The 16771-nt window shown below is 51.6% G+C and overlaps 2 protein-coding genes across 6 annotated transcripts; one reads left to right on the plus strand and one right to left on the minus strand.

Annotated features, from left to right (window-relative positions):
* Positions 1–121: 121 nt before the first annotated feature.
* LOC104050979 (histidine--tRNA ligase, cytoplasmic-like) lies at positions 122–5825 on the minus strand. 5 transcript variants are annotated; one of them, XM_064458789.1, is made up of 12 exons: positions 5586–5825; positions 5368–5487; positions 4443–4547; positions 3957–4082; positions 3680–3787; positions 3420–3518; positions 3018–3111; positions 2735–2862; positions 2388–2630; positions 1484–1600; positions 1047–1193; positions 122–801 (listed from the first exon to the last, which is right to left on the minus strand). In XM_064458789.1, exons 1-12 carry the CDS (start codon positions 5808–5810, stop codon positions 745–747), a joined length of 1569 nt encoding a protein of 522 aa, XP_064314859.1. In that variant the 5' UTR covers positions 5811–5825; the 3' UTR covers positions 122–744. The 5 variants fall into 5 exon arrangements, with proteins under 5 accessions (XP_064314859.1, XP_064314860.1, XP_064314861.1 ...); XM_064458790.1 differs by lacking the exon at positions 4443–4547 and adding an exon at positions 4862–4957; XM_064458791.1 differs by lacking the exon at positions 4443–4547.
* A 59-nt stretch (positions 5826–5884) lies between these two features.
* On the plus strand, positions 5885–15594 carry ZMAT2 (zinc finger matrin-type 2). The gene is made up of 6 exons (XM_064458798.1): positions 5885–6007; positions 8933–9026; positions 9513–9636; positions 10698–10771; positions 13060–13205; positions 14741–15594. The coding sequence occupies exons 1-6, from the start codon at positions 5990–5992 to the stop codon at positions 14882–14884; spliced, it is 600 nt and encodes a 199-aa protein (XP_064314868.1). The 5' UTR covers positions 5885–5989; the 3' UTR covers positions 14885–15594.
* Positions 15595–16771: the final 1177 nt, after the last annotated feature.

Raw genomic sequence — 16771 nt, forward strand, 5'->3', positions numbered from 1 at the left:
TGCCACGGCAGCCGCGCCGCGCCTGCGCCCTGCCGCCATCGCGCACTGCCGCGCCTCAGCCCACGCGGCGGCGGGGGGTGCTGCTGGCCTCACGGCGCTCAAATAAATGCACAAGCGTGAGTTTTTGGGGTTTGTTTTGTTTAATATATTAAAGTACAGCCATCCTGCACGCTCCCCCCAGCCGGAGCCTGCCCGCGAAGCTGCACCAGCCCCCTGCTGTGTCCCTCCCTGAGGGGGGGGCTGCGCTCCCCACAGGTCGGTGCAGCAGCCCCAGCATGCCTGGCCCCCTACCCCACGGGAGAGCCCGGCTGCAGGCTGGGGCTGGTCTTCCAGTACCATTCTCCCTACCTCCTGAGCCTGCCAGCACCCAACACGCCACAGATGTCCCCCCCCAACCCTGGAGCTCAGCCTGATCCTGTTTGAGCTACACCACGTCCGTCTGTGCCTGTGCCACCACTGTGACCACCTAGGGTGGATGGAAATGGCTGTACAACCCACAAGCTTGATCCATCCTTCAGAGCAGTAAACCAGAAGGTTAATCTGGTGACTGCATTGTCCATAAGTTTTCAAATCCACTTGCTCCTTTCCAAGCAGATACCCCGTGTCAACACTGCCTTAAGCCCAGGCAGATGAGACTCAGGCTAGCAGATGGTGACCAGACTTCATCAGGAAGTGAATGGCTGAGGGCACTGGAGTGTTCCAGCTGCACAGCAGTTCAGTCAAGCAGCTCTGGACAGAGACGTCCTAGGGCTCCAGCCTTCTTCTAATCTCATCAACAAGCTTTTCTCTTGGGATATCAACCTACAAAGCAACCAGGAGAGGAAGAGGTAGAAGCACTGGAACCCTGCGCAGAGCATGGTTCAATCCAGCCCTAAGGACTTGCTGTGGATACCAACACAGTTAGTGACTGGTTTTCTGGAGCAGTCACCCAACAGATCTGTGCTACAGCTCCCCAAAGGAACATCACCAAGGGAAAACCCAGAGCCTTTCAGTAATCTCTAGATTTTTGAAGTACTTTTGGAACCTGGTGTAAAAGGTATTCTCACCTCCTCTCTTCTTGCAACATCCCTCAGCTTGACAACTCCATCTGTCAGCTCTTGCTCTCCTACAATGGCAGCAAGGGGGATCCCCGTGTCCTCACAATACTGCAGCTGCTTCAGCAGTTTAGGATCCTTCTTGTACAGCATCTCTGCCTAGGAGGAAGCAGAGAAGGAATCATTAATGCAAAATTTGCTCTGATGAATCTTGGAGCAAAACAGCCAGCACAAAAATGCCACAGAAAACACTAACTAATATTCCTGCAGCAAGCAGTTGCCTTTAGTGCTCTTGGCTGTTCTTCTTCTCTGCATGCTAGCTCTCAGACAGGCCCAGATCCTGAATGAGACACACAACTAGTGGAGTTGGTCTTGCTGTGGTGCAGCTCCCTTCAGACTCTCCTCCCTCCCTCACCCGTACCAGTGCCAAGCCCACATCTTCAATTTACCTTGATCCCTGCATCCCACAGCTCAGAGATGAGCTTCAGCCTCGCAGCAAGTAAGTGTTTCTGAGGTGTAGCCACCAGCACTTGTGTCTCAGTTGTTCGAACTTTCTCCCCAGAAGCCTGCAGGGACAGACATACTCGTGGGACACACTGGCTCCATGCGAATCTGCAGCTCACAACGGAAGCTCATCTGACCTTACCTTCAGACCTTAACTTAGCTCCCCAAAACAGGTATACTTAAGAGCTAGCCATCACCATTCAATGAACATTACTGAGTAAGGCTAACCTTCCAGAAGCCAAAAGAGTGCACAAATAAGACAACCTGGGCACATTTAATGAGTTTCCCAGAGAATCCACATTGCAACACACTACCTAATCATGTGCTGCTGTTCCCGTGGGACCTTGGCCTTCCTCCCTCCCTCCCTCCTGATGGGACCTGGACAGCTTTCCAATGTCTCCTTTGATTCTTCAAGTACAAACACATTACCTCAGCAACAAGCTCAGAACTAAACAGTGATGAATTTCCTCACACATTTTCCTAGGGTGCTCATTACAGAGCAAGTGCCACAGCTACAACCAAATTCATCACTCTCAATCCCCAGAACAGACAACTTTCCCAGGCAAGACACAAGAGCAAAGTGACTGGGGCACAAAGTTCAGAGTCAGGACCAGAGCTCAGGGCCCATCTCTAACTCTTCCTTGGCATCTGCTACGAAACGCTGCCCTTAGCTGCCCACGCCTGCTGAGCTGAAAAGGGCTCTGTCTCCTGTGCATAGACATTCAGGCATGAGAGGAGCCACCCTCTCCCCCAAAATTCTTTCCCCTCAAAATCAGTGGAGCTGTAGAGCTCTGTATTAAACAGCTGGCTGCCTCGAGCCCTCCCCCATGCACCACTTGCAGCACTTACCTTCACTCTCTGCTCTAGGATGGAGAAGATCCGCTCAATCCCAATGCTGACCCCCACGCAGGGCACCTTCCGTCCCTTGGGGTCAAACATCCCCACCAGCCCGTCATAGCGACCGCCTCCAGCCACACTCCCAACACTGACTGGCTCCTCCACATGGTCGTTCTCCTGCTGCAGCAGGACAGCCTCAAAGATCACCCCTGTGTAATAGTCCAGACCCCGTGCCAGGCTCAGGTCAAAAGAGATCTGCAGGACACAATGGAAGCCCCATCACTGGGTGCACTTGGGGGGGGGGGCCAGGCTGCCCGGCCATGAGGGCAGCACCCCCTCCTGCCTCTGCACCTCCTCACCTGCCCTGTGATGCCAAACAGGGTCAGGTACTCAAACAGCAGCTTCATGTCCCCCAGCCCCTCCTTGGCCAGCTTGTTCTGGGACAGCTTTGGGTCCTGGAGAAGCCGCTCGATCAGGTCCAGGCCACCTGCGGGAACATGCCATGCTTCAAGTCTGCCAGTGCAGCAGCACCCGCAATGATGGGCCCGGCCAGCCGTGTACACTGCCTTGCACCCCCCATTGTTGGCCGTCCCTACCTGGCCTAGAAGAGCAAGGCCAAGGGCTCGACCCCACAGTGCTCACCGTGAAGCTGGACATACTCCCCGATGTAATCCGCAGCCTCGGGAGAGAGCCCCTTCTCTCCTACCATCTCGCTCTTCACTTCTTCCCAAGGCACCTGCGAAGGGAAACAAAAGCATCCATTGCTGCAGGACATTCTCATCACCCACCATCTTCACCAGCCCACATATTCACAACACAGGCAGGAAAACAGCAGTCAGCAATCTCACTAATGATCCGCTTCTCTTTCTTTCTGTTTCACATGAATTGTTAATAGAAACCACTGGAAACGCTGGGATTTATTCTCAGCCACACCCAAGAGCTCCCCAAATCCTTTAGCTGATGTGAGCCTCTTTATGATGAGAACAGCCACAACACTGCCCAGCCTCAGTCTGGAATTGATCTCCCGATGAGCACAATGCATACCTTGTCCAGCTTGTCCACGGTAGAGCATGTAGTTATGAACTTGCTCTCTGGGACACCGCAGATGGCAAACACACCATTCAAAATCCGTCGGTCATTGACCTGGGGTGGGAAAGACATGCTCAGCTCAGTGGAGATGCCCCACTGCTATTTCTTCTTGTCACAGAGGTGCAAGAGAGTTTCCTTGTGCCTTTTCACGAGCGCCTCAATCCCACAGGAAGGGAAGGTGCAGGGGTGTGAAAACCACTTGGCTCTGATCTTACCTTAATGAGAAAGTCCCCAAGCTGCAGGTCACTAAGGATCTCATGCACGATCTTTAGGCACTCAGCATCGGGAATCATTGGGTCACACTGCCCGGCGATGTCAAAATCCTGGGGGTAGAAAATGCTGCAGAGGCTCCTGGCACAGCTGAGCTGCTCCGGCTCCGCCAGGCACACCATGCGGCCCTGCAGCAGCTGAAGGTAATCCAGCTGGTCAAACCCACACCAGTCCCCCAGTGGTCTCGGTCCCTCACGTGGTGGCAGTCACTACAACACTCACGCACTGGTAGAACTCCCTGTAGCGGCCTCTGGTCGTGGCCGGGTTGTCCCGCCTGTACACCTTAGCAACATGGTAGCGCTTCATGTTGGTGATCTTGTTCATTGCCAAATAGCGAGCAAAAGGCACCTGGGGGGCCGAGGAGTTAAGGACAGGAACCTGGAGATCTGAGCTGCAGAAAGCTGAACATCAAAGTGCCCTGTCCCCCTTTCACATTGCCAGCTACTCCCTGATCTCCAGGGAGATCATCAGCCCCAGCTGACAACAAGCACAATGAACCACAGCAAGCTCCTCCAACACTAGGGCAACTCCATCTCCTACTTCTGAGCCACAGTACATCAACACCTTGCAAATACAGACCTTTGTGAGATGATTTTGTCCTCTTACAGTGCAATCAGAGAGAATTCAACATATAGGACAGATATATAGACATTAAAGTGAAAAGCTTTTTGGTGAGACATGGAAGCGGAAAAGGCCAAGGATGAACACCTGCATTGTAGCCATAGCAAACACCACTGCTCTCTCAGAACAGCTACTGAGCCACTGGAAAGATGGGATGGGCAGGACAGGAGCACGCAGAGGTGGGGTCTGTAACTGGGAAGAGATAAAACCAGTACAGTGGAGCATACTGGTGCATGTCCACAGCCCATGGAAGAAAGGGCCCCTCTGCTGCAGATCCCAGACAGGCTGTGGAGTGGTCTGAGGCAGGGTCCCACCGACAACAGCCAGACGTGCTGGGTGTCCACTGCTCTGCCAGGAGGGAGTTTCCATCACCCTGATGGGACCTGCAGGCAGGGTGAGGCACAGGTGGCCCACCAAGGCAGAGGCAGCAGTGGCCTCCACGTGCCACTGTCCCCGGTGTGCCACCATTCCCTCCACAACAGCCACGCGGGGCGAGCACAGGATACAGTCAGGTCGTAGCGCAGGGCCAGCAGCTCCCCTCCCTGGTCCTGCAGCTCATAGATGAGCTTTGTGTCCTCCCCATACTTCCCCATCAGCGTCTCCTGGGGAGAGGTGAGGGGGCTGGCAGGGTGGCTCTGGGGCACAGGGTCCCCTGGGATGGGGCACAGAGCCCTGCACTCCCAAGCCCCACAAGCTGAGTGGGAGCACAGGGAGGGAGACAGAACACATACCCCCAGCAGCCCCTTTTGACCTGGGGCAGATGTGGGGTCTAAGGCCCCGACCCTCACAAAGGACTGTCATCGTTGTGTCCCCATTCCCCCTGTAAGGATTCTCCAAACCTTCCCCCTCAGCCCCCGGGAAAGGGGGTGCTCCCCAGTCCCGCGGGGGGACCCCACAGCCCCACGGGAAGCAGAGGGGGATCCCACAGCCCCGGTGGGGAGTCACCCCCCGCACCAAGGCGGTAGGGGGAATCCCGCCGCCCCCCGAACCCCATCCCCTGGCGTCGCCTCACCCGCAACTCCAGCACGGGGGTGTCAATGGCGGCCGCCCCGTGCCGCTTGAAGCAGGCCACCACGGCGGCGAGGAGATGGTCGCGGAGGGCGACGTGCGCGGGGGGATGGTCGCGGGTGCCCTGGCCCGGGACAGAGAGCAGCCGTCAGCGGCGAGGACGGGGCAGCGGAGGTACAACGCCCGGTAACGGCCAGCACAGCCCCCGCCCCCCACCCTTACCTTGGGCGTCTTCAGAGCCAGGCCTCGCCCGCCGCTGCCGCCGGCCGAGTTCGCCGCCGCCCGCACCTGCTGGGATAGCGGGCGGCCATCACCGACCGGCCCCGGCAGACGAGGCGGCCAGCACCGGAGGAAGCTCACCCGGCCCCCGGCGGGGCGCGGCGGCTCGAGGCGGGGACCCGCGGGCAACAGGCGTCCGGCGGCGGCGAGCGGACCCAGCCGCAGCATGGCCGGTCCCGGGAAACCCAAAGCGACCGGAGTCCACGTGACTACCCGGTGCCGCTGCCTCGCGACGCTCTAGGCCAAAGCGGCAGACGCTTTTTGGTGCTTGGGCGGACTTGCCTCGCTTTACGGCCCGGGCACCGCCGCGCGACAATTTCCGTTCTCTTGTCGCTTATACCCTCAACATGGCGTCGGGCAGCGGGGTAAGTGCTGGCGGCGGCGGGGCCGCGCCCCTCGCTTTTTCTCGGTAGGCCCTAGGCCGTGCCGGGGGCAGGGCTGCGGCGGCCCTGGCCGCTCTGGAGGGGCAGGGGTACGGGCAGGACCAGGGAAGGGCCGCCTCGCTGCGGCTGGGCCTCGCTCGGGCCTTGCTGCCAGGCCGGTGGTTGAGGAGCCCCTCGCGGGGGGGACGCGGGAGGGCTGGGGGTGCTCGGCTGGGCGGGGGCCTTTGGGGAGGCCCCGTCTTTGCTTTTCACACCGCTGTGCCTCCTGTGTGTGGACGGTGGGAGATTTGAGGCCCCCCGAGAGGCCCCGATGCCTTCAGGGCTAAAAGGGGGATGGACCACTCCCCGATCTTTCTGTCCTAGGGCCAGCCCGCCGCCGTGGGAGCCCCTCTTTCAGGCAGGCAGCGTGAGGAGATCCGATACTGCCCCAACCCCTGGGGTGGGGGTACCCACTCTCCTTCAGGCCCTGGGGGGGTACCAGGACCAGCCCATCCCAGGGTCCCCATGAGGCTGGGCGATGGAGGGTGGAGGCAGCTCCCTCCTTCCATTCCCCCTCTTGTCCTGCCCCTTTGCTTCTTGACTCTTCTGGGAAGGGGTTGCCTATTTCCTGGCTGGCTCTCACACTGTCCTGCTGAAGTTGTTGCTTGCTGCCATCTGCCCTGCATGGATAAACCACCCTTCCCATGACTGTTATTCTGGAGTCTCCAATGGCTCCCGTGTAACCTGATTATTTTATCAGTGTTGCTCAGTTTGTGTAACGTGGCAGTGAGGTCTTTATGCCTCTATGGATTCTGCAAAATCTGGCATTGGAATACCAAGATTGGACAGGTGAGGTGGATGCCATTGGCATAACGTGCCTGGAGAGACAGACCAGTTTAAACAACTCCAGTAACACCCCAGACAGCTGTCAGCACTGCAGGGGCTGTGCTCTTCTCCTTTCTTGGCCAATCTTTCCTTCACTTGAAGCCACTTGCTGAGAAGCAGTACTGAGAGCGGTCAGGGAGCAGGATGTCTGGAGAAGAGGAGGCTGAGGGGAGACCTTATCGCTCTCTACAACTACCTGAAAGGAGGTTGTAGTGAGGCGGGGGTTGGTCTCTTCTCCCTAGTAACAAGCAATAGGATGAGAGGAAATGGCCTCAAGCTGTGCCAGGGGAAGTTTAGGTTGGATATTAGGAAGCACTTCTTCACCAAAAGGGTTGTCAGGCATTGGAACAGGCTGCCCAGGGACATGGTGGAGTCTTCATCCCTGGAGGTATTTAAGGGAAGGGTAGATGTGGTGCTTGAGGATATGGTTTAGTGGTGGACTTGGCAGTGATAGGTTAGCGGTTGGACTCGGTGATCTTAAGGGTCTTTTCCAACCTTAACGATTCTATGATTCTGTGTCTGCCCGGGAGTGAGATGGAGCCTGTGTTCTGTTCTCAGCTGCTGGTGGTTGCATTCCTGTTAGACTGAGCCAGACTTGAGACTCCTGTATTATTTAATAGGCCTTGATGCTAATACTGGGCCGATCATTCAGTGTCCACCTCCACAGGGAACAGGAGGCTATGGGGCACTTCTGGTTTTTAATTGTCGTTACTTACTTGGGAAATATCACTGTCATCCAAAGCAGTTCTTAGAAAATTATTTTGGGTCTTGCAGCCACCCTTGCCTCCACCAGACCAGTTAAGAAAAGTTCCTTTGGATAATGTCTAGCCAAGATCTTGCTAGGTGTTTGGGTTTAATGTCTTTCCCTGTGCCTGGATGAGGGAGATTGGTAAAAGAGCTGCAAAATACTCTTTCCCGTTTATTACAACAGGAGAGTGAAGCAGCAAGTATATCGCTTCCTCCCTGGACTCTCGCCAGCTATGATTTGTGATAATGTGCTGGTATGCAGGAGAGCCTAGATTCTGGAAAATACCCCCAAATGTTAATTTACACTCCATCATATTTTCTTTTCTTTTGCTCAAGGTGGTTAATAAAACCTGTTATGACATGCTTAAAGTGCTTAAGAAGTGCTGGGAATAAATGAGAATTTTTCTATGCCTCCCTAAGGCATTTTCATTCCTATCAGTAGTTGTTCGTTCCATTTGAAGGATTGCCAGTGGAGAAAATGTTAAATGGCTGTTCTGCTGTGATAGCTTCAAATGGGTTTTATTTCCTTTGGATTGTGACTGGATTCTTGATTTGGCTGAACAAAGAAGGCGGTGGGGTGTGGAGGGGTCCTTCTTTCCCGGAGGTGTTTTAAAATACATTTGTCTTTTTTTTTAATATGAAACTTGAGAGCCTCTCATTGCTGTGCCAAGTGAAATGCAGCTTTCTAACCAAACGAGAGTTATCTTCTCAAGAAAGTAAAGAAGTGTCTGAGTTATAAGCCGTGACTGATAGCAGGTGCAGGGACCTTAACTCTAGTTGGGGCAGATGCTGAGGAGAGGCTGTGCTGGTCTGGTGATGCGAATGGAAGAGGGGTTCTTGTCCAGTCACTTCTGTCCTCAGCGTTAGTGAGTAGGTGACAATCCCCCCTGAAAAGAACAGTCTTTGTATTCTTCAGTGCCAGCTTCACCTGAATTCAGCTTCTCTTCACGCAGCTTATCCTGTCATGGCCAGTGTAGAGTGCTCTGGGGACTTGCCATAGGGCCAGTCTGCCTCAGAGGTGTTCTTTCCCTTCACTGCTTGTCTGCAGCATGAAGCTGCAGGAGCAGGACAGCTTACTGTGTGCTCTCTACAGGTGCTTCCCTGGTATCCAACCATTCTCTTAAGCTACATGATTCATTCCTAGGTATGAAAACAGAGGACATGGGGATATAATGTAGTGTCCCTAATTTACTGCTGTGGCCTCACAAGCCAAGTGATTCTACCTCTTTTCCCAGTCTCCCCTCAGAGCTAGTCAAACTGTATAATAAATGTTAATACACTTTGTTTCCTTCTCAGACTAAGAACTTGGACTTTCGCCGAAAGTGGGACAAAGATGAATATGAGAAACTTGCAGAGAAGCGTCTTACGGAAGAGAGAGAAAAGAAAGATGGTGCGTAGTGTACTGACTTCAGGCAAGCTTTGCTCATTTGGCAGTGAGTCACCCAAACCCTTTGAGTTTGAGAGGGAGAGAGCAGCTAGAAGTGAAGTCCTGGGGGAAGCAGCAGAAATTCAAGGCTGGCTTGCTCTGATCCTTTTTCCTGTGCTTGCCACTGAATATATTTTTTTTATAAAAGTAATTACTGAGAACCTTTGCCTCTCTCTGCCTGTTCTTTGGGGAGGGAGAGGAACAATCAGCCCCTGGAAAGATAATATCAGAGTATAACCCACATCAGAGCTGGAGATACCTCACAGATCTATGTGGTTCTAATAGGAACCAGGAAATAGTGGGAAAGAAGTTATATTCTTTACTGATTCTGCATGAATCAAGTAGTCCCCAGGTTCCTGGTAGCCCCTCTTCATCAAGGGCAACATGAAATCCAGTGTGTCAAGCTTGACCTTTTCTGATAAATGCTTCGGTTTTTTGATTATGTGTTAGGCAAACCAGCTCAGCCTGTCAAAAGGGAACTTCTGCGGCACCGAGACTACAAAGTGGACCTGGAATCGAAGCTGGGGAAAACCATCGTCATCACCAAAACTACCCCTCAGTCAGAGATGGGAGGGTAGGTCATGGTCTTTTTGTTGGAGTCTCAGAGTTGTGCTGATGAGACCAGGGAGCTGTGGTACAGCAGTACGTATGGAAGAGACGCAGCAGGCTGAGCCCCTTCGGACATTAGTACTTGATATCAGTGTTGCTTTGACCATCTGTAGAAACAACTGAGGCAGATCTCTGCTGCCTGCTTGGGTTTTGTTAGCTAAGAGGCCTGCTTGCAGTGAGACCCTCACTGCTGTTGATCTGAGTTTCTGATTTGGATATCTGTGCACTGGGAATGGGAGAAATATCCAGATACCTGTCCTTAGGAATGGTGTTTGGCTGCTGTTTGTGCAGACTGTGTTCGGCCAAAGGCTGAAAGGAACCTTAGCTCACCCTAAGCTGTCAAGAACTTGAGAAGAATGCATTGAGTTTGTGCCATCTCAAGAGTAAGCCTATCAGTGTTTCACTGTTGTAGCCTAGTAGCTAGCAGCACCAGGGAGATGCGTAGCATCCTGAACAGTACCCAGGAATTATAGGCCCTGGCTGGGTTTTTGCAACAGCTCTTAAGACGGGCAGAAGGCACTGCTGTATAAAGCAGGGACTTGCTGCTGTGAGCTAATAGGGATGGGAGAACTTATCTTGCAGCCAGGTGAGAGCCTTCAGCAGTCTGCAGTCTGTGTAAACCTGGCTGTGTGGGCAGCCCTGCCTTGGAGAAGGGCAGCTGAGCCCTGCAATGTCACAGAGTCCATCCCACCCTGTTGGCTGGAACTGGAAGGGGAAGATGCTGTGATTGACATAGTTACAGATCAGCTCATGTCTTGGTTACTCTAGTCTGTCAGAGTGGTGTCAGCTTAAGGGTCGGTACCTCCAGTGTTAACCCGGGCAGCTCTGTCAATCTGGGGTGTGCCTTTGTACATTTCTTTTCCCTGGGGCTCTCCGTAATGGACATAGCTTCCCTCTTACCCTTGCAAAAGGAGTCATATCCCAAGTGACATGCAGATTTCACAGTTTAGATTATCTCAAATAGTTGTTCTGTGAGGTGAGGCTTGTCTCGTGCTTTGGCATTAATGTTTTCTCTCTCTCTGCCAGGTACTACTGTAACGTATGCGACTGCGTGGTGAAAGACTCCATTAACTTCTTGGATCACATCAATGGCAAAAAACGTAAAGACAATTTTTCTGCTTTGTTGGAGGGTTGGTTGAATTGGAGGACAGCTGCAATGCGCCGGGCTGTTCCCTGTGTGCCTCAACAGTGTCTGAGGGCTGAACACTTTCATACATGAATCAAAGTGTGCTTTGGGGATCTGGATGTAGGCAATGTTTGCTCATGAGAGCTGTGGAGGTGCTGCCTTTATCTCCTGGCACATTCCAGGGTGCTGGACCATTTTCATGCAATAAGCACAGAAGAAAGAGTGATTGGTTTACCCTGTTTAGATGGACGTATTTTCAGCACCCAGAGAGTCTGTGCTGTGAGAAGCCCAGGGTCAGCAAATCCTGATATCTCTTTTGAAAATCTGGAGACAGGCTTTTTTACAGCATTAAAACTTTAAAGAAATTCTTAAATAAGTAAAAGGTATGGGAGTAGCCCATTTTTTGATCAGAAGCTTCTCTGTAGAAGTTGAGTATGAAGCTCAAAACTAGCTGGTCCCTGGGCTCCAGAGTATGGATCAGGGTTCACACGGATGGAGGCTGTGGTTTGCTGAGGATGAGCAGAGACAGGAGTGGGGCACGATGACCCTGAAGTTGGGTCCAGCAGTGTGGTGGTGTTATCATCCTGTACCTAGCTCTGGTTCTTCTCTCCATTGCCATGATGATGCAGTTAACTTAGGCCAAGACAAAGACAAAAGGATTCCCAGTTTATTGGTGTGTTCCCTTACTGTGTTTAACTTGAAAAAGAGGACTGGAACCTTATTGAACTGACTCTCATTTCATGACTGTGGGCATTGCTTTTCCTCAACTTGTTCAGAGAGTGGGGAAAGTGGAGAAAGTAAAGGAGCAGCAGGATGCACTGACACATTCTTGCCATGTTGTTCTGCTCCTGAGGGTGATTTTGGATCCCTGTGGAAGTCAACAAATGGACCCATTATAAAAAGGCAGTGATGCATGTGATCCAGAGCTGCACACTTGGCTGCTTGAACCTTTGAGAAATGGGAGGTTCAGAAGAGGACCCAAGGGCCAGTTTTCTGTAGCTAGGAAAAGAAAACCCAACATGTTAAAGCCCTGTGCTTTTATGTGAATGGAAGAAGGACGCTTAAGTGCTTTGTTTGACATGTTGGGAGATTAGCAATAAGTACATGAGAGAATCTGGAATCAAAGCTCCTGGCATGACTTTGTGCATGGGCCTGAGATGAAGGGTTGAGCTGGGAAAGTGGCTGGAAAGTGGCTGATGCATAGCTCTTCAGTACAATATGATTTACAGAGTAAGTTTGGGAGCTTTTGATCCAGTCCATAAATCTGGCTGAAACTTGCTTGTTCTTGGCAGCCCTCTTGCTAGTTCCTGGTGTGTACTTTGGGCTTCTAAGTGCTGCTGCATCCCTGGGACAAACCTGTCAACAGGCTGTTTGGATCCACCAGGCAGTGTGGGTTGGAGGCATTGCCAGGGGTGGCCCCTTCAATCTAGGCTTACTCATGAGCAGAAACTTGGGAATCTGCTCTAAGCAGCCACTGAATCAGAGGCCTGGCTTAATATTTCATGTCTCTGCTTTAGCTAGAAATGTCCTGTGCAAGCAGGAACTCTACTGAGAGCCACTGATGTCTTATTTAGCCTCTCCCACAGCTGAGAGATGCCAGCTTGCCAGTTTTATCCTGGCCCCTTTTCCAGCACTCAAACCATTTTTTTTTCCACTGGTCCAAAATTAAATTTCCTGAAGTGTCAGAACACCAACACGATGGGGAGCATCCTAATAGGGAACCTTAAAAGAATAGGCTGCGTCCTCCTTCTCATTACAAGTAATGTACAGATCATTGTAGTCACTGCCTGGTTTAGGTTATGGTGTCCCTCTTAAGCCCATCCCCTCTGACATAAGAAATCCCAATCTGCGTAGGAATATGGGACCAGATGAGGACAGAAAGTGCATGCCTCCCTGGGGGAGGAGGCACTGCTGCGTTACACTCCCCAAGCTGGCTGTGGGTCACCTGTGCGGTGGTACAGTGCCCTGCCAGGCTTTGCTGCTTGGGAACACAGGGGACAGTGCTGCTCCCTGTGCATTGGGTGGTGGGTGGCCTGCAAGTCAGTGCAGTTAGGTCAGCTTAGAGCACTGAGCCCTGAGGGTATGTGGCCTTGTGCATGAGTGTAGTGTGGCCCTGGAAGCTGCTTTGCGGCATGGATGACAGGCAGGAAGAGACTACTGTGCTGAGATATTTAAATTGGGATCAGGGACAGGGCCTATGTGCAGACCATCAAAGGCTGTGAGTATTGCTGAACATATTTGATTCCACTCCTGTTTTTCTAGACCAGAGAAATCTGGGCATGTCCATGCGGGTGGAGCGCTCCACACTGGACCAGGTGAAGAAACGCTTTGAGGTGAACAAGAAGAAGATGGAGGAGAAGCAGAAGGACTATGACTTTGAGGAGAGGATGAAGGAACTCCGTGAGGAGGTGAGTCTGGGCAGCCGCTGATGAAGCAAAGCCCCCCCGAAACATGTTTTGTGAGAAAATCAACCCTGGTTCCTAATCTTGTTCCACAGAAGCCTTGTTCTTGGTAGCATGGGCTTTTTGTCTGCTGCTATGAGTGGGTTTTGTTTCTTTGTTGTTTTCTTTTTAAAAAGTTTTCTGCTGCTGTTCTTGGAAACCCTTTCCCCCTCTTTCTGTGTAAGGATAACTTTTGATGCTTCAGGTTTCCACTGAGAGCAGCACAAGCCTGACAGTGCACCTGGTTTTTGTTTCCCATTAGTTGTGTTTGAACTTGTGTGCTCTGATAAGCAGATCTGTGTCTTTGTCCCTTATCTTCCATGGTTCTTAGGATTGCTGGGATCCTTCTCCGTGTGGCATGTTGCTTCTGTGTGGCCTCCCTGAGTGTGGAAGGGCTCTGTGAGCAGCGTGCTGTGGTGTGAGATATGCGTGGATGCAGTGAAAGACAGCAGATTCCTCCCAAACCTGGGCTTAGGTGTCAGCTCCCTGACATGAAGATCAAATTTATTTGAAAATCTGACAAAGTTCTGACAGTTGAGGAGTTTCTGTGGATGCTTCTTCTCCATCAGCAGTCACATAACAACCAAACATTAAAAACTGCTGCCGATTTGAGTCTCCCTGCCCAAGCCCTGAGCTCTGCTTCACCACAGGATTACTCTGCTGGAGTGCAGGCAGAGCAGCCCTCTGCTCTGCTCTCGAGCAGGCTTTGGTGCCGCTGAGCCTGATTTGTTGGGAGAGTTAGGAGACAGGTGCCCCAGCGGTGCAGCAAGTGCTGTGGCTTAAAAAGCTACTGCCAGTCAACGTATGGCAACAAAGAAGTCAGCAGCAGCTTTTGGTGTAGCTTTCTCCAAGGCATGACTGTCTCCAGTAGCTGCGGCACAGCAGATGGTGATGGGAATGGCAGGAGCAGTTGCTAAGTTGAGAGCTGAAGCCATGCTTCTACATCGCCCAGTACAAGCCTGGCGCTGTTCCAGGGCTTGTGATCCTTGCAGAGCAAAACACTTTGATTAAAACAGTGCAAACTTTTTGATGCCAAAACCCCCCAAAGCCACTCAGAGCTTCAGTTTCTGTTCCAGTGAGCAGCTGTCACTCTGCCAGGCTGAAAGCCAACAGGAAGCAACATTCAGCATCACAGTCACTAGAACAGGGCATCCTATGAGGGAAATGCCTCCCGCTTTAAAAACAGCTCCTTCTTGCCTCAGTGTTGATTCCAGACAAAACTTCTGACGTTTGTTCAGGAGAAAGAGTTTCATAACACTTCTTTTTGGCTACGTCCTCTGTGTGACTCTGCTCTTGGGGTGGTAGGTGGAGTGGTCTGGAGACAGTGGGAGACTTCCTCCTGGGAAACCGCAGTCCAGGATTTCTGCTGGCTGTTCTATTTCCTCAGACACAGTTTGGGTACTGTTGGTAGGACTTGGGTTAACTGTGCAGTGCCCGGTGTCTCAAAAGCTTACTCAGCTCAGGAGGTTCAAATTATTTTGCTGTCCTGTCCCTTGCTACAGGAGGAGAAGGCCAAAGCTTACAAGAAGGAGAAGCAGAGAGAGAAGAAAAGACGGGCGGAGGAAGATTTGACATTTGAAGAGGATGATGAAATGGCAGCTGTGATGGGTTTCTCTGGTTTCGGCTCAACCAAAAAGAATCACTGAGCGGCTCTGGACTCTCCTCTTGATACAAATTGTTTTTACCCAGGGGACTCTGGATATCTCTCAAAAGACTTAATTGAGGACTTTTATGTAAATCTCCCAGTAGAGGTTCGCTGGAGGAGTCGAAAAGCGATTCCCTGCTCTACCTGTGCTGCAGAACAAGCTCTGCCTGTCATTAGCTTCCCATCTCCTTCTGTGTCCTAGATCTGGCTGCTCATCACTGCTCTATGGCCTTATGCGTGCAGGGGAGCATTCTGCTGGGTATGTTTTTGTGTCAATAAAGTGCAACAGTTCTGTACAGATGGCCTGGTTCAGGATTAATCTAGTTGTCAACCAGATATTGTTGTTCCAGGCCCTAGTAGTTCTAGTTGCCAACCGGGCTGTGTGTTTGAGACGCAGGGAGTAATTCAGTTTCTTTTTGGATCATGTAACTGAAGGAAACATGCCGCAGCGAGCGGTGTTGAGCGGTACAACCTGCATCTTTATGGCTTGTACTGAGCAGAGCTGGTGGCTGCATGGAGTCCGGGTCACCAAAACTTTCCTGTGTATTTTATCTGCAAGGGATACTTCCCTGCTTTTCTTTGTGTTTTGTCCCATAACTTTGATATCTTTAAGGCAGGGGAGAAATTCCTCCCCACGACTGATCTAGGATAGAGCAAATGAAAGAAAGGTGTGTGCAATTTGCCAGAAATAAATGGATCATTTTAATGGGCCCTTTGGTGGGAGTTTGATTCCTTCTTTGTTTTGAGAGCTGCTGCTTCCCACCAAGAAGAGTTGCTGGATCTCCCAAGCTGTGCAAATGGTGGTGGCCTTCTGGGGACCTTGATGGAGGCAAAGGCAAGGCTTGTCACCCTCTCTCTCAGCTCAGCTGCCAGCTGCCCTATGCAGGCAGTTGCGGTCATTCTTGGCTTTTTCAAGTAATTCTGGAGATGGGTGTAAGAACATGGAAGGGGGGAGGGAAGAGAGGGGAAAGGGAAGGGGAAAGGAGGACAGGACTGGGGAAGCTGCATTTCCATTAGGCAATCCAAGAGCAGGCTGGGCTGTGTTCCAGGTTTTACCAGCCTTAGTATATTAAGGGCCATTTTTTTCCTGTCTGCTGGCTATCAGTGTCTTTTCACCTCTACCCTCCCTTAAATCCACTTCATTTCTGCTTTTATTTACCTCAGTCAAACCTTGTGTGACTCATTTCCATCTACAGTTAGGATTTATATGTTGTGTGGCTGGGTTTTCATAGCTCTTGTCTTTCCTCTCTTTTTATGTATGTTGATGAGATCCTTGCTCTTGCCCTTCTCTGTACTCATATAAAATTTCCGACCCGAGGAAGGCTGCAGTGTGGTTAGCCTGCTCTTTCTAATACATCTAGAACAAATCCTGTAATGCTTTGCTGCTGTTTTAATTCCTTAATCTTAGACTGCTGACAGCTTCATTGCCTTGGGTCTTTACGCTTCAATTCAGATTATAATCCCCGTTGAAGATGCTATTGAAATGATTTATAGCCAGTCAGATACAACTGTCCTTGGAGGTTTGACCCTTTTAACTTGGCAATCCTTTGACTTTGGCAAATGCTCTCTGAGCACACAAGCTGGAAAGGCGACTTTCATTCCAGCCACGTACCTAGTGCTGTTCAGATTGCAGCATGTGAATTCAGCAGGCTGAATGGGAGAGAGAAGGTGCTTGTGCTTTTGTGCCCTCTGGGGCGCAAAAGGGATGCTGCTGTGGTTTCATACGCATTAAAAGTTTAGGACATTTCAGAGAAGATTTAGCAGTAGCCATTTTATCCAAGCCACCAGCTCTACAGCCAACCAGAGCCTCACTGCAGCCTGAATTTGGTTTGGGCTTCTGGGGAAGGGGCAGGGGCTGCCCTACACCCTCCCTCATCCCCAGGTTGTG

The sequence above is a fragment of the Phalacrocorax carbo genome, chromosome 8 (assembly GCF_963921805.1).
Source record: "Phalacrocorax carbo chromosome 8, bPhaCar2.1, whole genome shotgun sequence".
NCBI lineage: Eukaryota > Metazoa > Chordata > Aves > Suliformes > Phalacrocoracidae > Phalacrocorax > Phalacrocorax carbo.